This window comes from Neophocaena asiaeorientalis, unplaced genomic scaffold (genome assembly GCF_003031525.2).
Source record: "Neophocaena asiaeorientalis asiaeorientalis breed wild unplaced genomic scaffold, Neophocaena_asiaeorientalis_V1.1 scaffold49, whole genome shotgun sequence".
Classification (NCBI taxonomy): Eukaryota; Metazoa; Chordata; class Mammalia; order Artiodactyla; family Phocoenidae; genus Neophocaena; species Neophocaena asiaeorientalis.
This window is the reverse complement of record NW_020172456.1, coordinates 5729089-5754674: the sequence shown is the minus strand read 5'-3', so window position 1 is coordinate 5754674 and position 25586 is coordinate 5729089. Positions and strand designations below refer to the sequence as shown.

Sequence of the window (25586 nt, the reverse complement as noted above, 5' to 3'; positions counted from 1 at the left end):
GAGACCTCTGGGACATCAAACACACTAACATTTGCATTATAGGGGTCCCAGAAGGAGAAGAGAGAGAGAAAGGGCCTGAGAAAATATTTGAAGAGATAATAGCTGAAAACTTCCCTAATGTGGGAAAGGAAACAGTTACCCAAGTCCAGGAAGTGCAGAGAGTCCCATACAGGATTAACCCAAGGGAAAACATGCTGAGACACATAGTAACCAAATTGACAAAGATTGGACTTCTCTGGTGGTGCAGTGGTTGAGAGTCCGCCTGCCAATGCAGGGGACACAGGTTTGTGCCCCGGTTCGGGAAGAACCCACATGCCACAGAGCGGCTGGGCCCATGAGCCATGACCGCTCAGCCCACGCATCGCATCCCGGAGCCTGTGCTCCACAGCGGGAGAGGCCACAACAGTGAGAGGCCCGTGTACCGCAAAACAAAAACAAAAACAAATTGACAAAGATTAAAGATAAAGAGAAAATACTAAAAGCAACAAGGGCAAAGCAACAAATAACATACAAGGGAACTCCCATAAGGTTATCAGTTGATTTTTCAGCAGAATCTGCAGGCCAGGAGAGAGTGCCACAGTACATTTTAAGTGACAAAAGGGAAAAACCTACAACCAAGAATCCTCTACCCCGCAAGGCTCTCATTCAGATTTGATGGAGAAATCAAAACCTTTACAGACAAGCAAAAGCTAAAAGGATTCAGCACCATCAAACCAGCTTTACAACAAATGCTAAAGAAACTTCTCTAGGTGGAAAAGAAAAGGCCACAACTAGAAACAAGAAAATTACAAAATGGGAAAGCTCACTGGTAAAGGCAAACATACAGTCAAGGTAGGAAATCATCCACACACAAACTAGTAGGGAGGTTAAAAAGCAAAAGTAATAAAATCATCTCCATCCACAAGAGCAGTTGAGAGATATGCAAAACAAGTAGATGTAGAATATGATATCAAAACCAGTAATCATGAGAGGAGGAGAGTGAAAATGCAGGATATTTAAAATGCATTTGAAATTAAGAGATCAGCATCTTAAAACAACTGTGTATATATAGACTACTATACCAAAATTTCATGGTAACTGCAAACCGAAAATCTATAATAGATAAATACCAGCAAACCGAAAATCTATAATAGATAAATACACACAAAAAAGAAAAAGGAATCCAAACACAACACTAAGGATAGTCATGAAGAAAGTAAGAATTTAAAGTAAGGGGGGGGAAACAGCTTCATGAGTGTCCCGAGAATACTACTTTGAGGAAACACTGTTCAAATTTTGACTGTGTAATTTACCTTTTATAAAAAATTGGGAAATTAAGAGAAGAAAAACGTCACACCAACCTACCACCCACCCAGTACAGTGACTATCATGGCTGTGTGAATTTCCTTTTACTTTTTCCTGTGCTTATCTTAACTAGTTTTAATAACAAGTGTATAATTTTGTATTTTGTTTTGGTAATTTAATGTCTTAGCATTTTTGTTGCATTGTTTTCATAACTTTTTTTTTTTTTTTTTTTTTTTTGTGGTACGCGGGCCTCTCACTGTTGTGGCCTCTCCCGTTGCGGAGCACAGGCTCCGGACGCGCAGGCTCAGCGGCCATGGCTCTCGGGCCTAGCCGCTCCACAGCATGTGGGATCTTCCCAGATCGGGGCACGAACCCGTGTCCCCTGCATTGGCAGGTGGACTCTCAACCACTGCACCACCAGGGAAGCCCCATAACTGTACTTTTTAAGTCATACAGTGTCATACTATAATCAACCATTACCTAATTGAATATATATCTATATTTATATGTTGCTTACAGTTATTATCACAGATGATAAGGTGAAATTCTTTGGGCATATAGCTTTTTCCATACTTAAGACCTTTTCTTATTTTTTATTTTATTTATTTATTTTTAAATTTATTGAAGTATAGTTGATTTACAGTGTTGTGTTTCTGCTGTACAGCAAAATGATTCAGTCATATCATTACCTATATATGTATGTGTATACTTTTTCATTTTCTTTTCCATTGTACTTTATTACAGGATATTGACTATAGTTCCCTGTGCTATACAGTAGGACCTTGTTTATCCATTCTATATATAATAGTTTGCATCTGCTAATCCCAAACTCCCAATCCATTTCTCCCCCACCCCCTTCCCACTTGGCGACCACAAGTCTGTTCTCTATGTTCTTAGAATAGGTTGTTAGAAATTCTGCATTAAAGTACAACTTTTTATGGGTTTTGATATCTGTTGGGCTTGTTCTATTTTAAAACAAGTGTTTTGGGCTGAATTCTTTATTTGCTTGCTTGTTGTGATTTTTGGATATGTAAAGAAGTGGCTTTGTTTTTTTAGCTACATTTTCCTGCTGCTCTGAATTCTCTCTTTCTTTTTTCCTTTTTTAGGCTAAATTAATTACCCACCCAGCCCAGCATCTTACAGGAAAAGCATAGCACTTCCTAGAGGAGTATGAGCATAACAGGAAGGTGTCATTGACTCTGAATTAAAATTTTAACCTGTCCCCTGAACAGCTACAGGATTTGGAAGCTGAATCAATGTTATCAGATGAGTTAGAATCCAAACCAGAGGTGAGCCCAGGCAACTGGTTTTCTTTTCTTTTGGTGGGCTGTATTCCAGAGTTTATTCTTAGTTCAGGAGTCAGCAAACTTTTTCTGTAATGGTGCCAGGTAATAAATATTTTAGGTTTTGTGGGCCGTATGGTTTTGGTTGTAACTACTAGTTTATTATTTTTCTGTTACTAAGTACTTTCTCAAAAATTTAAAAATTCAATTCTTACCTTTTATGACTTTTTATGCTTGTTATTTAAATAAATGTAAATTATTATACATTTACATAATGACAAAATTTATGTATATGACATATATGTAATATTTACTACCACAAACCATTTTTTATTAATTTTGTATATATCTAAAAGTGTTTTCTTTTTAAATGTGATTAGGGGATTTAAACATCTAAAATTTTTATTCACTTTTCTCATTTTAATTTTAGAACATGTGTGTTGCTTAGTGGAAAGATCACTGAATTTGGAATCACGTTACCTAAGTATGAAGACTGACATTGCTCCTAACTAGTAATGTGACCTTGGACTAGTCATTTAGTGTCTTCAACTTGATTCCTTGTCTTTAAAATACATGTTTAATCTCACTAAGTTACAGTGAGGATTAAAAGAGCCTATACACAGAAGAGTGCTTTATAAAATATAATCAGTACAATGCAGTTGAATTTGTAATAGCCACCATTTAAAAATATAATTACTTTTATCATTTCTCTGTTTTATGGAAGGTGATAGAAGTTAATTATATGATTCAATTTTTATCTAGAACACTTGATAAAAATGAGTTAAAATATTATTTTGTAGTTAATCTAGTTTTTCTATGAATAAGGTTGAGACTAGTGAGCGATCAAGACTTAATTACATTATTGCCTTTTGGTAAATTCAGAGGTTTAGATCCATTCATAATAACCTGTATTATTTGTTGTCTCCACATCCCCCCCTTTCCCCTTCAGCTGCTGGTACAGTTTGTTCAGAATACGTCCATCCCACTGGGACAGGGGCTAGTAGAATCAGAAGCTAAAGACATTACTTGCTTGTCCCTCCTTCCAGTGACTGAGGCCTCAGAATGCAGTCGGCTAATGTTACCAGGTAAAAATTAAGATCACCAGAGATAAGATAAACAAGTCTTAAGAGCTTAGCCTTCTCTGTGGTACTGGTAGAATGTGATAACTGACTTTATAACTGACTGGTAGAAACTGTAAAAATTAGGACTTGTGGAGAAAAAGCAACCATGGGAGTCATAAGTGCATTGTTAGTTTATTTATTTAAAAAAAAAATTTTTTTTTGGCCAGACCGCGCAGCTTGTGGGATCTTAGTTCCCCGACCAGGTATTGAACCCGGGCCCTTGGCACTGAGAGTGTGGAGTCCCAACCCCTGGACCGCCAGGGAATTCCCTGCATTGGTAGTTTAAGTCATAGGAATGGTTATGAACACCCATAGAGTGAGAGTGAGAAGAAAAGGAGGCCAAGGCAGAACTGCGTGGAACTCCGTATTCAAGGTATGGGGTGAGGCAGGAGAGCCTGTGAAGGAGGGAAGAAAGAAAGGCTAGAGCAATAGGGGGAATACTGGCATAGAGTGCAGGCATGGAACCCAAGGGAATAGTCAAGTGTGACAAATGCTTCTAAGAGGCCCAGTGAGACAGGGGCTGTCCCAATGAGATAGGGTCAGTGAGGTCATTGTTGACCTAGGCAGGACCTGCTCCTTGGAGAGGGAGTGGAAAGCCAGGCTGCAGTGGGTTGAGGTATCAGTGCAAGTTGAGGAAGTAACTATACTTTCTAAAGGCTGTCTTGCTATGGGAAGGAAAAAGAGAAGGACATAAAGTACATTGAAGAGTTCTTTTTTAAGATCCGAAATATTAGAGGGTGGTTTTATACTAAGAGGAAAGAGTCCATTAGAGAAGCTGCAAACACAAAGAGTAGATAATTGGTGAGGAGGCTCCAGGAGAGGTAGAAGGAAGTAGAATGCTGAGCATGGGTAGTGAGATTAGCTTTGGATGAGAAGAAGGAGATCTTATCACTTGACTATTAGGAAGGAAAACATTATTTTTGGATGCAATAGATTCTTTATTTTCTAGAAATTGAAATATTTAAAATTTGGAATATTAATGTTAAATCAGGGGAGGGTCGACAACTTATTTGTTATAAAGTCTTCTGGTTACTATCCTCTAGTGGTGTTCTTTTTTGATTTTTGAAGTGACTTAAGGGCAGATACATTCAACCAACCAGTGTTGATTTAAGGTTTCTCTATCTAGCTCCTGTCTTTCCCACATCTTTGATCTCTCAAGTCCCATTTTTCTACTGGTGTGTTGGGAGTGTTTCCAAATCCATGGAATTTCAATATGTGAAAATTTCCATGTGCTAATAAAATTTGATCTTCATTAGGCTTTTTTTCCTGAATTTTCTCTCCCAATTTTAATTTATTGAATAAATATTTTGACAATAATAAAGGAAATGAAAACAGGAACAAAAGCATCCATCTTCTTTTCTACATTACCTTCTTTTAGTTTTAATTTTGATTTAAAATATTTTAGACAACCAGTTATAGATAATAGTAAATGAAAACCCATGTACTCACTTCCCAGCCCATGAAACGTAGTGTTACAAACACAAATGTATCTTGTACATACCTCCCTAATCTCATTCCCCTTCCTCCCAAATATGTGTGAATCATTCCATGCATGACCTACATGTTTTCTTTTTAGTTGGGATATGTGATAGACACAGAAAAGCACAAAACTATATGGATATACCTTTTGAAGAATTATTATAAAGGAGATAGCACCACCCAATCAAGAAGTAGAACGTTGCCAGCTTCCAGGCCCTCCATGGGTTCCTTCATGATTAAAGCAACCTCTGTTCTTCCATAGGTCACCACTGCCCTCAATTTTTTTTTTTTGCCCTCAATTTTTTGAAAATTCGTTCTTTGTTTTCCAAGTTTAATCACCCAAGTCTAATTTTAGCTGATTTTGGACTTTAAATAAATGGAATCATATGAGTGTATCTTGTTGCACCTTTTATGTTTGTGCGATTCATCCTTGTGTGTAGCTCTGGTTTGTTTGGTTTCATTGCTATATAGTATTCTGTTATATGAGTATACCACAACTTCTTTTTCCATGCCACAGCTGATGAATATGTAGTTATTTTCCAGAGTTGTATTATGACAAACAGTGCTGCTATGAACTTTAAGAACAGTTTTTTTGTGGTAAAGTGTATATAAAATTTACCGTTTTAACCAGTTAAATTTACCATTTAACCAGTTGTGTGGCATTAAATTCATTCACTTTGTTGTACAACTTCGTTAGGCTTTGGAATGGCAGTGCTGTCCCTAGGCTTCCACTTTATTTCTATAACCTTACCTGTTATCTCCTTGAAAGAAGAAAATAATGTAACCTGCCTTCTATAAAGATGAATGAAACCCCTGAAAACATCGGATGCTTTAGCACTTTTGGCAGTTCTTCATTATATTGCAACTAAAACCTTTGGAAATTCATCCCCTCCCTTAGAATAAAGTTCTAGAAGCAAGTCTTCTGAATTATTTCTTTACATCTGGTATAAACCCAGAACCATAATGAAACATACTCATGATTCTATACAATTTCAGTTATATCCCAGGTTGTGATTTTTCCCCTAATGACTCACCCGAACTGTCACATACATGTTATAAAAATTAGAGAGAGGTATCTTTTCCCAAGAAAAATAGTTTAAAATTTAGATCCTGTTCTTGAGTTTGTATTCATTGTGTAACTATATTTTTCAAGGGAAATATACTGATTTGGGGCCTCAAAAGGACAAAGGTCTGTAATGTCCAAATGTGGATGGTTTGTATTAGTTACCACCGACCATCAGAGGAGTCCGCCCCTCAACATTTGGTTGACAGCCTTTAGCTGCCTTTCACTCTCTCTTCTTTTCTGAGGCAGATTTTGTATTTATAAAATGAAAATGCTGTCTGCTCCTGTAAGGGTGTTAGATACTAAGGGATGTTGCAAGGGTGTTAGGTACCACTAAGGAATGTTACAAAGGTGTTAGGTACCATATATCAAAATGGCGAACTCCTTGGAGATAGGTGCTACATAAAGCTGTGGTATTTTCCCTTTACTAGATGATACTCCAAATCATACTAACTCCTCCAAGGAGGTTCCTTCCTCGGCTGTGTTGAGAAGCCTTCAGGTGAATGTGGGTCCAGACGGAGAAGAGACGAGGGCTCAGACCGTACAGAAGTCTCCGGAGTTTTTGTCCACTCCAGAGTCTCCTAGCTTGTTGCAAGATCTACAGCCAAGTGATAGCACTTCTTTTATTCTTCTTAACCTAACAAGAGCAGGTATTCTTTACCCTTTTCTGACTTCTGCTCATGCTTAAGAAAAAAAACTGGGGAACAGGGAATAGTTAACTTAGTCATATTTAAAGTGGAAAGAAACTATTCTTTAATTATTTTGGAGAATTGGTGTCGTTTGGTGATCAATTGGGTATGTAGAGGGAGAAGGCAGACTCTAAGGTGACTCAAAAATTTTTTGTTTGGGAAATTAAGTGGTGTCATTCACCAGGATAGTGCACACAGGAAGAATAGGGCTGCGGGAGAATGATTAGTTCCAATTTGTGCCTGTTGATATTGAGATTTCACAGGGACATTTAGGAGGAGGTGTCCTTTAGAGAGTTAGAAACAGGAATCCAGAGTTCTAGAGAGGTCTGTTGTGAAATAAGTAGTTTTAGTGCTTATCAGCATTCAGGAAGTGTATGAAACAATGAGCATGGATTCTTTGATTCAGGAGTAGTCTGGAGCATAAACAGAAAAGAAGGCAAATCTGGGACCCTGAAAAAAAATTTTAAGAGGGTAACAGAAGAATGGGAAGCAGCTTCTAGAGAGAGGGATCTCAAGAAAACAAAATGAGAATGATGTGGGGGGAGCCAAGGAAGGAAACGTTTTAAAGAAGAAAAGGTACAGAATCATGCCAAATACCACATACTGGGCCAGTGAGATGAGGACTGGGAAGTGTATGTCCGGCAAACTTAGCAAGAGCAATTGTTATTGAGGTAGTAGAGGTGGAGCTTAGGGTTAAAGAGATAGGGAATGGACAGCAGGTGAGAAAGTAGATACACAAGTTAGAAGTTAAGAAACTTCAAGAAACATGACTTTGAAGGAACAGGTGAGAAGGTGATATTTAGAGACATACTTGGGATTTTCTATTCTTTAAAAAAAAAGTTGGGAGAGACTTGAGCTTGGACAGATTGAAAGGCTGAAAGGGAAGCTGTAAGGTGGCCACTAAGGAGGAATGGGTTGAGGTTGGGAGAGGAGAAAACTAAAAGATAGGATTGGGATCCTAGAGGTGAGGTTTAGCCTGGTTGCTAGGAAAGACCGTTTTGCCTCTGAAATAGGAGTAGGTAAGATAAAGACCAGCCTGTCAGCTGGGAGTGGAAAGGTGATAACCTAATCTTGTATGAGAACAGAAGCTTGAGGTGAGAGGTGAAAGTCTGGAATAGCTGATCAGGACACAGAGTTTCTGAGCCAGGGCCAATCAAAGGATTACTTGATGGCTAACTTTCACATATCCTCTTTGTTTCTTCCAGGTCTGGGCTCTTCAGCCGAACACTTAGTATTTGTACAAGATGAGGCAGAGGATTCAGGGAATGATTTCCTCTCCAGTGAGAGCACAGACAGTAGCATTCCATGGTTCCTCCGGGTTCAGGAGTTGGCCCATGACAGTTTGATTGCTGCTACTCGTGCACAGCTGGCAAAGAATGCGAAAACCAGCAGCAATGGTGAGACCCCTGTGGTGTTTTCCTTTCCAGTATTCTGTGCAGAGATTTTGGTAATACAGTGGCTATATTTTGAGTTGCATATAATCCAAATTACTTTATTGGTAAGAGCAGAAGGCCAGAAATATGTAAATTGTTTTTCTTATTTTCTGAAAAATAACTCAGCCATGCCAGATTCATGTGCAGAATCAACTAAACTAGCATTCTCAATTGTCAGCTTTAAATAGTACACTGAACCCCTTTTAAAGGAAAAAAATTTTTCGCACATCTTGGTGTTATCTTGAATTGTTTTTATTGTGATGGTCCTTATACTTAGAGCTTTTACACCATTATGAAATTAAGACAGTTTTATCAATTAATAGAAATAAAACTATAAAACCAATAAAAATAAAATTAATTTTAAGGCAGTGTGACAGATGATAATGTTTTGCTGAAACTAAATCGCTGCTCATGGCGAGTTAGCAATTAGCAGCTACCATAGTGCTGCTTTTTGGGGGGTTGGGGGTGGGCAGGGCAGGGCAGGGAGGGTGGAACCAATTCACCAGAAGACCTAAATATCCAAATAGGGTATAGTGTGGTTTCTTTTGAGTTCAGCATTCCTGTACTATTTACTCTGTGCCACTTTTTTTCTATCCAGTAATTTTCAAAGTGTGGTCCCTGGATCATCAGCATCACCAGTAATTTAGAAATGCAAATTATCAGGTCTCATCTTACTGAATCAGAAACTTGGAAGTTTTTAGTAAGCCCTCATTGTGGTTATGATGCATGTTAAAGCTTGGGGACCATCGCTCTATTCACACCACTCCTAAACCACTGCAAGACCTTTGCTTGTGTAGCATGCCATAATATTTTTTGTTTTAGGTCTGTCTCTGTATTTTCTCATTAACCTGTGACAATTAAGGTAATACAAAAAATTATTGAGATAAGGTACATACTGTCATTACCACAAACATACTGTCACTTCCATCTAAGTTGAAATACAGAAATATTTTAATTTTGTGTGTGATGCTGTATATCAGGAGTCAGCAAAGGGCCAAATAACCACCTGTTTTGTAAATAAAGTTATATTGGAACACAGGCATGTCCTTTAATTACTAATTGTCTATGGCTGATACTGTGGCAAAGTTGAGTAGTTGTGACAGAGATCATATGGCCCTCAAAGCCAAAAATATCTGCTGTTTGGCCCTTTACAGGAAAAGTTTACTGACCTGCTCTATACAGTACTACTTTCTCTGGAAATTATATCCCAAATGCAAAGACCTTGCCCACATAACTGTAGGATCTTTAACGTGTTTACAGTGTTATTCAACATGTCCCATATAAGGTGTTGAGTTTCTTTGTCTCTCTTGCTCTCTCTTTTCTTGGGGGGTGAGGGAGGGGGAAACCATTTCATCAGATGACCTCTAAATATCCAAAACTATCATTGGCTGAGGTCATTTTAAGCTAATCTGTCTTCTGCAAACAGTGCTTTGTTTTCAAAAACAAAGTAATTTAGGGAGCACTTTGAGAAATTTTATAATGATTCAAAATACAAGACAGCTCACTCTTTTCTGAAGGATTTTTTTCCCCCTGTTATATGATTATATCAATGTTCTCGTTGTATTGATATCTACAAAATTGAATGCATGAAGCCCCAACTGTCACCAGTTTATACTTTTTTTTTTTTTTAATTTATTTTTTGCCTGCATTGGGTCTTGGTTGCTGTGCGCATGCTTTCTCTAGTTGCGGCGAGCGGGGGCTACTCTCCGTTGCGGTGCGCGGGCTTCTTATTACGGTGGCTTCTCTTGTTGCAGAGCATGGGCTCGAGGTGCACGGGGTTCATTAGTTGCAGGACATGGGCTCAGTAGTTGCGGCATGCGGGTCCTAGAGCGCAGGCTCATTAGTTGTGGCACACGGGCTTAGTTGTTCTGTGGCATGTGGGATCTTCCCAGACCAGGGCTCGAACTCGTGTCCCCCACACTGGCAGGCGTATTCTTAACCACTACGCCACCAGGGAAGTCCTGTCACTGGTTTAAATCTCTGGATTAGCATGGGTTTCTATAAACCTTTCATTAGAGATTAATTAGCTGGAGCTCTTGAGTTAGTGGGAAATTTTCCTTACAGTATATGCACTTCTGTGCTGTTTAAAATTTACCCATGTTTCAGTTAAACAAACAAAAAAACTATGTGGGACAATATTTAAAAAGAACAATTTAATTAATATTAACTAGCAAAAGGCATCTTAGGTTCCGCTCTGACCTTGGAGCAATTAGTTTTATGATTAGCATTTGGTGAAGTACAGCAAGGAGAATGTAGGGCAGGAAGAAAGTAAGGTTAATAGATGGGACAGAAACTGCCTTTGATCAACTGTCAGGTTCCCGGGAGTGTGATATGTATAACATATTATCCTACTCTTGGCTCTTGAGAGGGAAATTTGGAAATATGAATGTTATTCCTAATGTATATGTAGTGGAAAGATAAACTCCATATGTTTATAACAGAATTAAGTGGTTGTGAATGTTTTTCTCCATTGATGTCCAACTATGAATTGAAGAAAACGAAGGAAAGGGTGCACCACCTGCTAATCTGGAATTTATTTAAAGATTTAGTTAACTGATTTCGTTTAAATTTAAGAAAGTCACTGCACCATATGCTCCTCTCCTCCCCTCCTTTTATTCTATTGAACAAAAAACTTGAGCAGTATTATCTCTAACTTTTAAAAATGTGGTAAGAAATTTGAAAATGAGCTGAGTTTTTGCATTCTTAGATATTTTGTAACTAAGGAGGGGTGGTACAGGAAATTAGAAGGTGATTCTTATTCTCTAGAATGATAGAAACAGCCAAATTGACTTCAGAAGATAGAAATCTAAGAATGGCCATCTACAAAAGAAATTACTACTGTAAGTTCACAGCTAAGCCAGACTGGCGGCTTCTCCTTAAAATACAAGTTATTATTACCTAGAGCTTTAAGTCATCTTCTGTAGGACCCCACTTCTGGTGTTGACATACCTGCTTCCTTACCAATCTGTAATGCAAAATAGGTTGAACTCTGCTTTTTGATATGAAACCATTTTGGATATTTCTTACATTTGCCAAAGAGGCCTAGTCTTGTGGCTTTTTGTAGTTCTGTGGATTAAGTAAGGGGGTGGGGTTATAGAGCCCTCTCACTTCTGTTAAATGAATGCAAAGCAAGCTGGGGAAGATGAAGATCGATATGTGATTAATGATCACTAGGAGTGGCTTTATTGTTTGAACCAAAGTATCTGAGTGGAATCCTTCCCTAGATTATAAATATGTGACTCTGTTACAGGAGAAAATGTCCACCTTGGTTCTGGTGATGGGCAACCGAAAGATTCTGGGCCCCTTCCTCAAATGGAGAAGAAGCTCAAGTGTACAGTTGAAGGCTGTGACCGGACATTTGTGTGGCCAGCTCACTTTAAGTACCACCTCAAAACTCATCGGTGAGCAAACCTGAGATTCCATACTTGGAGCTTAAGAAAGTTGATGCTTCTGAAGGAACTTGACAGAAGTCCCCCCACTTGACAGATTAAAGGAAAGCAGGGGCTCCAGCTCACTTGTGGTTAAGATGTCTTTTGTTCTTTAATAGAAACATTTGCATTGTCTCATTTACCTTGTTCAAACATTTGGCACCTAAATATCTTAGAGCAAGAGTTCTCAAATCTCATCATAAAACATAATGTCTTGGAGAACTTAAAAATTATATATAAGCTTAAGCCCCCTCTAAACCTGTGAAATCAGTATTTCAAGAAGTAGGGCATCTGTAGTTCAGGTGATTCTGATACATCTAGATTTGGGATTTACTGTCTACCTTGAGAGTCAGTAGGAGCTTTGACTTGTCCTCTCTAGCAAAGAGCATTTTCAGGCATTGTTGCATATGTGATTTTTTTTTTTCCCCCAGAAACGACCGCTCCTTTATCTGCCCTGCAGCAGGTTGTGGGAAAAGCTTCTATGTACTGCAGAGGCTGAAGGTGCACATGAGGACCCACAATGGGGAGAAGCCCTTTATGTGTCCTGAGTCTAACTGTGGTAAGCAGTTCACTACAGCTGGAAACCTGAAGAACCACCTGCGCATCCACACAGGTGTGTGCCACCCCAGCATTCCCGCAGGCCGTCTACTGCTTGGCTCAGGGCCTGCTGGCTGTCCTTAGGAGACGAAGGTTGGGGTTGTTGCTAGAACTCTAAGGATGAAATTTCTTTTTTTCAAATGCCTCATGGCACTTTTCAGTTCTTTCAGTAACATTTATTGTCACCTCTGTGTGAGAATGGACAGTTTGATTTCTGTCTCTGATAGCCTTAAGTAGGAAGGGATATAAGACCATCACTGATACCAATGATATGATCATATATGGACAGAAATGAGCCTTTCCAAATATCTTCAAACTTAACACAGTTGTAGTTTTGGTCATTAACATTTATTGAGTTACACAAACCACACAGATTCTGGTCTAGGCACTAAATGGGGGGTAAGGTGAGGGGAAATACAAAAGCTAAGCTTAATCCCTGACTTTGAGTTTACTTTGTTGTTAGAGCCTCACAGCCTGAGAAACAGAATGGAGAAGTGACTTGTCCTGAGTCAAATAGCATGTTAATATCAACGGAGCAAAAGAAAGATATCCTGATTTCTTAATCTAAAAGCTTAAGTGTGACTTTCCAAGCCACTTGGCCCAGTTGTGCTAAGTCTCTTGCCAGAGCTTAATCACTGAACCCAGACTACTACCATAGGATGTGTAACTATTCTTCCCACTTTCTCTTTCTCTTCCTTGTTTATTCTTGCATGCTAAAATGATAGCAGGTACAAATAAATGACATTTAAAAAGTGAAACCCAAGCTGAAGCCACCTTTGTTCTGCACATGTCCCTATGATTCCCTCTAGATTGACATTACCACTGGATATATTTTAGGGCAGAATAGCTCTGTTCTCAGCTCTTTCTTTCTTTCTATTTATTTATTTATTTATTTAATTTTTGGCTGGGTTGGGTCTTTGTTGCTGCACGTGGGCTTTCTTTAGTTGTGGCGAGCGGGGGCTACTCTTAGTTGCGGTGTGCGGGCTTCTCATTGCGGTGGCTTCTCTTGTTACAGAGCATGGGCTGTAGGTACGTGGGCTTCAGTAGTTGCAGCACACAGGCTCAGTAGCTGTGGCATGCGGGCTCAGTTGCTCCTCAGCATGTGGGATCTTCCCAGACCAGGGCTCGAACCTGTGTCCCCTGCCTTGGCAGGATTCTCAACCACTGTGCCACCAGGGAAGCCCCTCAGTTCTTTCTTGAAAGAGTATTCTTGCTCCGAGAAAGCAGTTTGAATAAAAGAACAGGAAAAACATCTAGCTGAATAGTTAAGGAAAGTAGTAGAATTCACTGTGCCTTATTAAATTCAGTAACCTCTTCATCCTTGTGCCACTTGTCATCTTTGTAGCATTTGATTAAAGTGAACATATTTTAAAATGCTTTCTTTTATTCAGAGTGTGACCTGATTTTCTCTCTTCATTCTGACTCTTGCTAGCTCTGCCTTGTTAATCTAACTGTTGACCAATTTCAGAATTTTGGGTTTCTCCCATTTTACTCAGTGTGCTGTCTCATTGCAGTCTCAGGCTTCAATTTAATCATTTCTTCCTGGATGTCTCACAGATCTGAATCTCAATAATTAATATAATAATAAAAGTTAGGACTTCCCTGGTAGTGCATTGGTTGAGAATCCACCTGCCATTGCAGGGGACATGGGTTTGAGCCCTGGTCCGGGAGGATCCCACGTGCCGCGGAGCAACTAAGCCCGTGCACCACAACTACTGAGCCTGCACTCTAGAGCCTGTGAGCCACAACTACTGAAGCCCACACACCTAGAGCCCGTGCTCCAGAACAAGAGAAGCCACTGCAATGAGAAGCCCGTGCACCACAATGAAGAGTAGCCTCCACTTGCCGCAACTAGAGAAAGCCTGCATGCAGCAACAAAGACCCAACGCAGCCAAAAATAAATAAATTAAAAAAAATAATAATAAAAAGTTAGCATTTATTAAGGCAATTTAATATGTACCAAGCACATATACATTATCTCATTTAATCTTCAAGGTACCTTTATGCTTTAGATAACTGAGTTTATCGATGGAGAAACAGAAGGTTAGAGGGTTAAGTAAATTGCCCAACATTATGCAGCTAAGAAATGGTAGAACTGGCATTTGAATTCTGATCTGACTCCAAAGCTCTTGCAAGGATTTTATTTTCAAGTGCTGACAACTCATTTTATCTCAGATGTCAAAATTGACCTCAGATATTTATTAGTAGTAACGGTAGTAATTAAAGCTGCCAATTTTAGTGGCTTACTATGTGCCAGGCACTATGCTTAAATATATTTAACTTGTATCATTTCATCTAATTCTCAAAATAATCTTTTGAGGTTGTATTATGTTAATTTTATAGATAAAAAACTGATTCTCATAGGTTTTAAATATCTTCCCCATACTGGTAAGTGGTAGTGCCAAAATTTGAACTCAGGGCTAACTGGCTCACGCTCAACCATTATGCAGCATTGCCTCTTGAACCTCCTCCTCCTCCTTATCGCAGCAAAATCACCATCCTCTCAGTTTCCAAATAGGAAGGCCATCTAACTTAAGGCAGCTTGTTGAGATTCCTGCCACTAGATTCTGATGAATCTTTTTTGAAATCTTTTTCTGAGGTTCTTGAGTTCATCTTGTTAAACATTTAACCTTATTTATTAACTGCAGTTTTCTGTTTTCCTGGTGTTTATTCTGTCATATGTATGAATATATCGTTCATTCATTCGGCGACTTTTGGAGTGTCTGGCATTCTGGGGTTAGTGTGAGTATACAGATATGCTTTCCAAAAAGTTACAGACCACTGGAAAATCACAAACATTAAACCGTGTGGTACAGTCTGAAAGAACAGTATAATCTAGAGCTGTGCTCCTCCCTCCTTCAAGGCCCAGCTCCTGCATTTTCACCATGCCAGCCTTACTTGCTGAGTTTCTGTTTTTCTCCTTTACTCTCTCACACTGTCACACTCATAACAGTTCTGACACCAAACGTGTTTTCCTACACCAAGCAAGTCTCTGTGACACCAGGTGGGTGTCTATAATTTAACTGAATTCTGACACTATCTGGAAACAGCGTCAGATCCCACAGGTTAAGGGCTCAGCCCCACAAGACTGCCACCTACTTCAGATGTCTATTGCAAGTAGCAAGTCCCCAGGTTACTCACAACCTCTGTCTGACTTGGCTACCAATTGGAGTTCCCATGACCCCACCCCCCCACCCCACCCCCCATCCCGGATTCAATTATTTGCTAGAACAGCTCACAGAACTCAGGGAAACATGTCTACCAGTTTATTATATAAAGGATATGATAAAGGATACAGGTGAGCAGCCAGACAAAGAGATACACAGGGTGAAGTCTGGAATAGTCCCAAGCACGGGAGCTTCTGTCCCTGTGGAGTTGGGGTGTGCCACTCTCTTGGCACATAGACATGTTCACCAGCCCAGAGGCTCTCTGAACCCTGTACTTTTGGAATTTTTATGGAGGTTTCATCACGTAGGCATGATTGATGATTAATCCATTTCCAGGCCCTCTCTCCTCTCTGAAAATGGGGGTAGGGCTGAAAATCTCAAGCTTCTAATCATGGCTTGGTCTTTCTGGTAACTCGCCCCCATCCAGGAGCCCACCAAGAGTCACCTCATTAGAAGAGACACTGCTGTCACCCAGTAAATTCTAAGGGGTTAGGAATTCTGTGTCAGGAATCACTGTCAAAGACCAAATATTAGAACAACAGATTATCCTAGTGCTCATATCACTTAAAAAATTACAAGGGGTTCAGGAGCTCTGCATCAGGAGCTAGGATCCAAGATTAAATGTTAGAACAAAAAATTCTAGCACCCCTGTGTACAAGGGTTTTAAAGCTGTGTGTCAGGAAGCTGGGGCAAAGACCAATATATATACTTATTTCACACTTGTCGTTTTCTGAACTTGCCTTGGGCGCTCTCAGTTTCAAGGCTGTGCTCATACTAGTCCTTATGCCTGAAATTTCCTTTCATCCTTGTCATCTTTAAAGAGCAGCTTAAATTCAGCTTCTTTAAAAAGAGAAGTTACCGGGCTTCCCTGGTGGTGCAGTGGTTGAGAGTCCACCTGCTGATGCAGGGGACTCAGGTTCGTGCCCCGGTCCGGGAAGATCCCACATGCCACGGAGCGTCTGGGCCCGTGAGCCATGGCCGCTGAGCCTGCGCGTCCGGAGCCTGTGCTCCACAACGGGAGAGGCCACAACAGTGAGAGGCCCGCGTACCGCAAAAAAAAAAAAAAAAAGTTACCACAGTAAGAATTCCTCCCCTTTATAATTGCATATAGCACTTTTTTATACCAGAATTAAAGTCATTTATGAATACGTTTATCTCTCACTAGGTTGTGACCCTTGGGAGATACGGACTGCATCTCTGATTTTTTTTCACTTTTTATTTTGAAACAATTATAGACTCGTGAGAAGTCACAAAAAGAGTACAAAGAGTTCTGTATGTGCTTCACCCAGCTTCCACTCAGAAGTGACATCTTACGTAGCCATAGTACAGTATCAAAACCAGAAAGTCAACAGTACTGTCAGTCTACAGACCTCATTCAGTTTTCACCATGCATCTTTGATTTTTAAAATAACAAAGTAATGCTGTAGAAAATGAAAATTATGGAAAAGCACAAGAAGAAAAATCATAATACCACTATCAGGTTATAAGTACTGTTAACACATAGTGAGATTTTTCTGTGTACCTTTCACTAAATAGCTGTTTTTATTTGTTTGCTTTTATAAGATGGGATTATGTAATACCTATTTTATAACCTTTTTTTGAGTGTGTGTGGTATGCGGGCCTCTCACTATTGTGGCCTCTCCTGTCGCGGAGCACAGGCTCCGGACGCGAAGGCCCAGTGGCTACGGCTCATGGACCCAGCCGCTCTGCGGCATGTGGGATCCTCCCAGACCGGGGCACGAACACGTCTCCCCTGCACCGGCAGGTGGACTCCCAACCACTGCGCCACCAGGGAAGCCCCCTATTTTATAACCTTTAAAAATCTGTACTCTTAAATGGATCTAGAAACTCAATCTTAAAGAGAATTGATGTAAGGTAAAAATCCTGAGAGTGTATACACTGTTTTCCTGATATCCTCAGAAGGGATGGGATCACCAAAGAAGGTAGCTCAGTGCAGCTGGGGCTCAGCCCCTGAGGAGGGAGAAGGAAGTATGCTCAGAGGCAGCTACTCTAAAGAAAAGGGCAGGGCTGTCTGCAGGGCTGTGACTGAGAGGTGACACCTGCTGGATAGTCCGGTTGAAATTATATAGCGTGAATTCAGGAAATCAGAGTAAGTTGTTGGAAACAGGAAAAGATTGATGGGAAAATAGAATAATAGTTCATCAGAAGACTGAGTCTTTATCTTATTTTCTGTCTCTAGGAGAGAAGCCTTTCCTTTGTGAAGCCCAAGGATGTGGCCGTTCCTTTGCTGAGTATTCTAGTCTTCGAAAACATTTGGTCGTTCATTCAGGTACTAGAACCTGTGCCATTCATAGATTTCAGGGAAGATGGAGAGCCAAAAGGGTAAAAGGTTAGGGTAGTGGTATAAAGAGATCTAAAGAGAAACAAACTGTTCACCATAAAGTTTCCTCCCTATCCTGACAGAATCAGAAATCAAGGCCCTTGATGCTTGCATTCAAAGGGTCATATAATCAAGGAGAAAATATCTAATTATTATTATTTTCAGCTGAGCCATTGAACTGCTTTATAATTGAGACCTTTTTCTGAGGGAATCAACGAATTTATTTGGCACTACACTGGGTACTTTATAAGTTACATCAGATATGGTCCATGGAGTTATTCAGAGCAGACTTGCCAAGGCAGAAGTGAACTCGAAGTGGAGAGAGATTCTAAAATGGAATCTGGTAATTGTTCAAATGGCTAGCCATGGGGAGCAAAGGGAAGCCAGAATGGGAGGAGTGGGGAGAAGGAACTAGAAGTTATTTATCATGAAGACAGCAAAACCGTTCAGTGGGAGCAAGGGAGTTGGAGAGGTATAATCAGTCAGGGATGTGAATTTCAGAGCTGAGATCCTAGGGGTAGAGCAGTTTTTTAATATGATGACAGATTCTAAGCAGAGATAGCAAACTGATAGCCTATGGGTTAGGTGTGGACTTCCAGATGTGTTTTGCTTGGCTTGTGGAGTGTTTTCATTTTACTGTTCTTTATTATGTAAAATTTTGTCAAACATACATAAAAGTAGAGGAAAATACTTTTTTACATAACAATAATGCTGTTGTCATATCTATCAAAATTAACAATAACTCCTTGGTTTTATCTGAGATTCACTCCATGTTTAATTTTTTTCCAATTGTCTCAAAAATGTCTTTTAAAGTGCCTTTGTTTAAATCAGGATCCAACAAGGTCCACTCGTTGTACTTGGCTAGTAAGTCTTCTTGAATCTAGATCTATCTGTACTTTTTGTTTTTCATGCTATAGACTTATTGCACAACAGAGTCAGTTGGTCCTGTAGCTCATCCCACGTTCTGAATTTGTTGGTTTGCCTCCTTTTCTGTCATTTAACTTGTTCCCCTATATTTCCTAAAAGCTTCAAAGGTTCAAAGATTTTGGCAAGGTTATGTTATAGGTGGTTGTGTTTCATTTTGCATCACATCAGGAGGCATACAGAGCCTAGTTGTCAAAATTGATCAGTTGGTTCAGGTAGTAACACCCTGATCCCCACATTGTAATGTTCCCTAGCAGCCATATGGTTTCATCTCTGAATGATGCCTGAATTCGTTATTTCAGCAGGGTTGTAAAATGTTATTTTTCTAATTCTATTATTCATTCACATTTGTTAGCCAGAATTCTGTATAATGGGTCTCTATCAACTAGGGCTATTTGGTAATTTGTACACAAAAGGCAGGATAAATGTGTAATTCTTTAAACTGTGAGTTTTCAGAATAAGAAATTGGTACTCTGGTTACTTCTAGTAGTGTCATTTTCACTGCTTTTTTTCTCTCTCTCTCTCTCTCATTAGTATTATCTTGAATTCATGTGTTTCTACATATTCACTGTATTTCAATCCATTATAGTTATTTTTTAACAGCTTTTGGACCTATTAATGCACATACCTTAAAGTTCACCCATTGTAAGTATACACATCAGTGATTTTTAGAAATATATAGGATTGTACAATCACCACCACAATCCAGTTTTAGAACACTTGCATCATACCAAAAGTTTCTTTGTGCCCCTTTGCTGTCAGTTCCTGCTCCCACCCCCAGATCCAGGCAGTCATTGACCAGCTTTCTGTCTCTCTATATTCTGCCTCTTCTGGAAATTTTCTTGTCATTTCACTTAGTTTTGCTATCTACTAGTCCCCTGTAGGCATAAGGGTTTTTTTGGTTTTTGTTTTTGTTCTTTGGCATAAGTTTTTGAGCCCGCTCTAAGTGTGGTTGTCTGGGTAGGTGGGATAGAAGTTGAGGGTTTCAGACTTGAGGACCTAAGGGATAGTTCAGATCATTGTGTAGAAGAACCACCAGTGTGAACATTGAAGACTGGGAGTTGTGGCAGGAAACGGGATAAAGGTATATTATGAATCCAGGGTTGGAATCCTTGAGGCTAGTGCATGTCCTTGAGGTCCATGGAAGACTGTATCTGAAAAGGGAAGTAACTATTCTGTGTCTACCATGATCTTATACCAGAGAAGTTGTTTTGTGGAAGCAGCAGTACAGTGGGTCTGGAGAGTACTGGAGGCTGGGAGCAGTGAGTGTGCTAAGCCCTCCTGGTGTACTTTCCAGCTTTCCTCTGTGTACTGAAGGTTGAGAGGCTGGGGGAAGGTGCGGCATGGGAGAAGGAGTAGCCTCTTAATGTTTAGTTTAACATCGTCTGGGCTTCTCCATCTAGGGCTTGAGTCCATTCTCTTGCTGTCAGAAATGTACCCTGTCCTTTTGGCTCCCCTGTCTTAACTGGGTCTGTGTTTCAGGAGAGAAGCCACATCAGTGTCAAGTCTGTGGGAAGACCTTCTCTCAGAGTGGGAGCAGGAATGTGCACATGAGAAAGCACCACTTGCAGATGGGAGCAGCTGGGAGTCAAGAGCAGGAACAAACTGGTAAGGAGAAGAGGGTATAGTGGAGGGCTATATTTTGGGGGTTCAAAAAGCCAAATAACTGGCCTGTCTGATGTGGAAATTTTCTGATTCTATTTTGGGTAGAGAGATTGGTCTCATTTGATGGACTAGTGGTTTCCAAATGTAGCTGTACAGTAAAATCGTTTGCAAGCTTTTAAAACATACATTGTGTATTGCTTGTCCACCCCTCCCCCGCCCCAGCAAAACAAAACAACCTGATAAATGAGATTACTTGGTAGTAAAATCCTGGAGTCTATAATTTTGAAAGTTCCTCTAGTGAGTTTGATGGTAACTGGTGCTGATCCATGAACCATCATTTGAGTGTCACTGTGATGAAGATTTCTGTATGACAAGAGTTTAAGCATTTTTTACTTATCAGTCATGACTCCCTTTTTACCCTAGCTTAAATCTGATAATACGTTTTTATTATTATTCCTTTCCATGTCTTTCCTTAATCAATTATTTTATTCTAAATACTCCTTTCTAAGGATGCACCCATCCCATTTTATATGTTTGTTATCCAGATGCTGATCATAAGCAAGGGTATTTATCCATGAGGCTCAAACTCTTCCCTTCTAGGTTTATTTTCGCTTCCCAAAAGTAAGTGAAATAGAGGAGGTGGCATCCAAGATACAGGTTAACTTTTAGTTCTGAAAAAAAAGCCAGCTTCTCGTGAAGGAAAATGGGGACCAGGCACAGCCTTGACTGCTGTATGTCTCTCACATCCTATTCTCTGTGCAGCTGAGCCACTAATGGGCAGTAGTTTGCTTGAAGAGGCTTCAGTAACCAGTAAAAACCTGGTGTCTATGAATTCTCAGCCCAGCCTTGGTGGAGAGTCCTTGAACCTACCAAATACCAATTCTATCCTAGGAGTTGATGATGGTAAGACTTTCAACTCTCCTTTATTTGGGGAAAATGGGCTGCAACTAGGGACTAAGGAATGGGGTTTTCTCCAAAATGGAGGTTTTAATTAATTTCATTTCTTGTGAGTAGAAATGGTATGATTGAGTAGCATTTGTGTTGTCTCTGGAGTGGATAAGTGAATATTTTAAAAAGTTTTTTCATTGAAAAGATAATGTTACAAAAGAATAAAAAGTTTTAAGAAGAAAATTATCCATAATCCTAGCATCCTAGCCCAACTGTTTCTATCTTTCCTATTGCAGTTATGGAAGAACTTAACTTTTAAAATATTTAAACAGAACATAACCAGGTTTTACAGAGGAGAATTAAAGCAATTTCTCCATACCTTCAAAAGCCATATCTTCTGGAGAAAAGAAAGGGCTCTCTAGGAAACAGTTGCTCCTCTCTGGTATAGAAATTTCACCCAAGTTACACAGGCCAGGCCCTCTTCTCTGAAAAACTTAACAGGTGAGGTCAGCATGCATTTATTCAGTGCCTACTGTGTACCTGGCACCATGGGAAAGAAAAGTAGAAGACAGGGACCTTAAAATCTAGTTCAGAAGTCAAAACTTACATATGGGAAACAACATTGAGTGAGTAGAAGATAGTGTATAAGCAAACGTTAAGTTATGTGGTATCCTGGAAGAGCAATATAAGCTAGAAAGCCCCTAGAAGGTACTCTTAATTTATTTGAGAGCTAAGTGGTTTATGTGTAAGCAATTTCCAAAAGATTTTCGTGGTGATTCTGCTGATGAATATTTAATAAGTCTGAGATCCTTTGTTTTCGTTACTCATATCCCAGTCAGTCAGTTTTGGGTATAAAGACCATGTTTGTGTAACTTATATATGGAGCCTACAAGGCCCAGAGTGTGCTTCCACAATAAGCCTCTTCTGTTTCATAAATGATACTAAGGAGGAAAGTCTCAAGGGAGGAAGAGACAGTGAGAAGGAACTTTGGAGCCAGGTTTAAGCTCTTGACTAGCACGTATTGCACTGTTTCCATCACTGGTGACTGCTTTAAGCGTTGGCTCTGGTTCCCTGATTCATAAGCAATTTTTAATCCGGTTAATAGTGCTAAAGCCATATTACTCTAAATTGGCATACTGAAAAATGGTCAGCTGTTATATCAAGATTTCTTGCCTTTTCTTCCCATCCCCCTTTAGTAATACTTTCCAAATTCACTGATAGTGATTATCAGGCAGGAATTAATTTGGAAGAAACACAGGAATGTGGGATTCAGTTTTTCAGGGGACAGTTTTAAGCATTCTTAATGAGAGACTTGATAATGAAGGTAGGTAGGTAGATCTGTAGATTCACTTTGCATTGAAACATTTTTCTGCTGTTTCAGAGGTGCTTGCTGAAGGATCCCCACGTCCTCTGTCTTCAGTGCCTGATGTGACGCATCATTTGGTGACCATGCAGTCAGGGAGGCAGTCATATGAGGTGTCTGTCTTAACTGCCGTAAATCCACAGGAGGTAAAACTGTCTCTTGCCCTTACTTTGTTTCTGTGGAGATTAATGTGGAGAATGATTGGGAATCTATTTCAGAGGATCTGAAAAAATTCTCTAATTCCCCTTTCCTGGAGACTTAGATTAGAATATCTTACCTTAAGCTAAGCATGAGTCCAGGTTTGAAAGGAACCTGAGTATTAGGGTCTGCTGAATTGGGAGATTGGTCATTCACAGCTGGGACTCTGAGCTCTAGTTTCCTTGATACACATGCCCTAATTAATGAGATCCGCTCCTCCTGTTCTTGCCTCACTTGCGATGAAGATGCTGCTTTTATTTTATAAAGAAAATAACATCCTGGGACAAAGTAGTCCTTGAGCAAAAAAGATAGTGACAAAATCATTAGAAATAATTATCATTCATTTTGCTAGGGCCAGTTGTCTCGGAGATACCAGGCTGAACCAACTGGGCATATGGGAATGTGTCCACTTGCTTGTTGAGTGAGAACCATCATCTAAATCAAAGGGGGCTTTTAGATTGATTCTAAGCCACCCCTTACTCTGTTTTTTTGGCTCTGACCCGGAAAACAGAATGAAAACCAGTTGGGCTTCTAGAATCTTAGGATATTTTATTGGCCTTATGTCGTGGAGGTAGATGACTTCCTCATGAGCTCGTTTCATATGCATAAGCTTTTGCCAAAGCCTGTATATTCTGGCTTTGGTGTTATAGTATCTTTCACTTTTCCTTTCATTATAGCCTGTAGACCACAGTCCGCTGTTACAGCATTCAAATGACTGCCTCCTATATTGAATGGTCTCAATTTTTCTGTAATATTTCTGAGGATATCCAGGATCAGAAGGCTCTGGGCATGCATGCTAATGTTTCTTCCAGGACCTTTCCTTGTATTCATCACTGCGACCCATTGTCTCAGGCTTGCTTATGTTATATTGAAAGTTTTTGCTATTTGGTATTTGGTTCTTTCCTAAGTCACCTTCTCCTGGTAACTGCTTTGGAACATGTCTCACCTGTGGAGTCTTCCTTTATTTGTTCCCCTCTTCGTTTATCTATTTAAAATGTTTTATTATGGAAGTTTTCAAAGAGTATAAATACTGAGAACGAGAATAGTATAGTGAATCCATGTACTTGTCGCCCATCTTCAACAATTAACCCTCTACTGTTCTTATCACTTCCTTCCTACTGTTTGCTGTTGGTGTTTTATTTGTACTGCAGTATTTTAAATCAAATCATAGACATTTCATCTGTAAATATTTCTGTTATTTTTTCATATCTTTATTATACCCAACAAAATTAACAATAATTTATTGATATCCTCTGATTCTTAGCCTTCTGAATTTTTTCTCAGAAAGAATCTTTTTATGGTTGGTTGGTTTGAATTAGAATTCAAACAAAGCCTATACATTGCATTTGGTTAATAATTCTCTTTCTCTCTAATAGTCCTCCCCCTCTTTTTTTCAGTATGGCTATCTATTTAAGGAATTGGGTTGTTTGTCTTATAGCATTTCCCACATTCTGATTTTGGTTGATTGACTCCTTTTGTTGTTTGATATATTTCTCTATCCACAGACTTCCTGAAAACTGGTAATTACGTTTAGAGGCTTGATTAGATTACCGTTTGTTTTTCCTCTTGGCAAGAATATTTTATAGGTGGTACTCTTGCTTCCTACTACATCTCATCAGGAGACATGTGATATTTGGTTGTTCTCCTCTTACTGATCTCAAGATTGACCAGTGGGTTATGTAAAAGTTTTGGCAACAATTACTGATCATGGCCTAGATCTGTTTTTTCATTAGGGCTTGCAAAACAGTGATACCTTATTCTCTTTTTCCTTCTGCTTTTATTAACTGTGATTCTTCTATAAAAGAAATACTTGCATTAACTATTGGGTTGCTCTGAAATAGTTCAGGAAAGTCATCCCCTTCTTTTTGTACCTAGTACAAATTATTATCCTGATATACCAATCCACAACACTCATTTTCTTTTTTTTTTTTTTTTTTTTTTTTTTTTTGTGGTACTTGGGCCTCTCACTGTTGTGGCCTCTCCCACTACTGAGCATAGGCTCCAGACACGCAGGCTCAGAGGCCATGGCTCACGGGCCCAGCCGCTCCGCGGCACGTGGGATCTTCCCGGACCGGGGCACGAACCCATGTCCCCTGTATCAGCAGGTGGACTCTCAACCACTGCGCCACCAGGGAAGCCTCCAACGTTTTCTTTTTTTATATTTGAAACTTTGGAGTTTTTCTCTCCCATACTGCTAAATACCTTTTTTAATTGAAGCACTCCAGATTACCCCAAATAAATGCCAGATGAATAAAGATAATTCATTCAACAGATATTATGTACCTGATGTGTGCAAGGCACTCTGCTGGGTACTAGTTATACAGTAGTAAACAAAATATAATCTCTGTCTCAAAGAGCTTAGAGTCAGAGTTAGGACCTCTGCCTTTCATAACTCCATAGCTATGTAAATGGTGCCCCTGGAGTTGTGCTGTACAGAGAGTTTAGAATGGGAAGGGCAACAGGTCAGGGAACTGGCAATTTTTATACAGGGTAGTAGTGTTAGTCTTGGGGGAAGTCAGGGAGTAAGTTTTAGAGTTTAAGTTGAGACCTGAGGGATGAATAGCAATCATCTTGATGGAGAAGTGGGGGAGATTTGAAGAAATTTAACAGGCGTAAAGGCAGCAATGTGTACAAAGGAGAGGGAGCATGCCTGACTATGGAACCACAAAGGGTTGAGTGTGATGGACATGGAATGGAGAGATTGGTGTGGGATGGAAAAATGA

General features: G+C 39.7%; 1 protein-coding gene across 3 annotated transcripts in view; it reads left to right on the top strand.

Moving 5' to 3' along the window:
* The window catches only part of ZNF410 (zinc finger protein 410), a 40643-nt gene that overhangs the window by 12130 nt on the left and 2927 nt on the right, over window positions 1-25586 (top strand). Inside the window, exons 2-11 of one of the 3 annotated variants that reach the window (XM_024737793.1) lie at window positions 2391-2573; window positions 3517-3652; window positions 6662-6880; window positions 8125-8316; window positions 11603-11753; window positions 12212-12393; window positions 17745-17834; window positions 20292-20417; window positions 21177-21317; window positions 22684-22811. In XM_024737793.1, coding sequence (XP_024593561.1) covers window positions 2541-2573; window positions 3517-3652; window positions 6662-6880; window positions 8125-8316; window positions 11603-11753; window positions 12212-12393; window positions 17745-17834; window positions 20292-20417; window positions 21177-21317; window positions 22684-22811 — 1398 coding nt within the window. In that variant the 5' untranslated portion in view covers window positions 2391-2540. The remainder of the gene's footprint in view (window positions 1-2390; window positions 2574-3516; window positions 3653-6661; window positions 6881-8124; window positions 8317-11602; window positions 11754-12211; window positions 12394-17744; window positions 17835-20291; window positions 20418-21176; window positions 21318-22683; window positions 22812-25586) is intronic. The other 2 variants (XM_024737794.1, XM_024737795.1) reach the window with 2 other exon arrangements.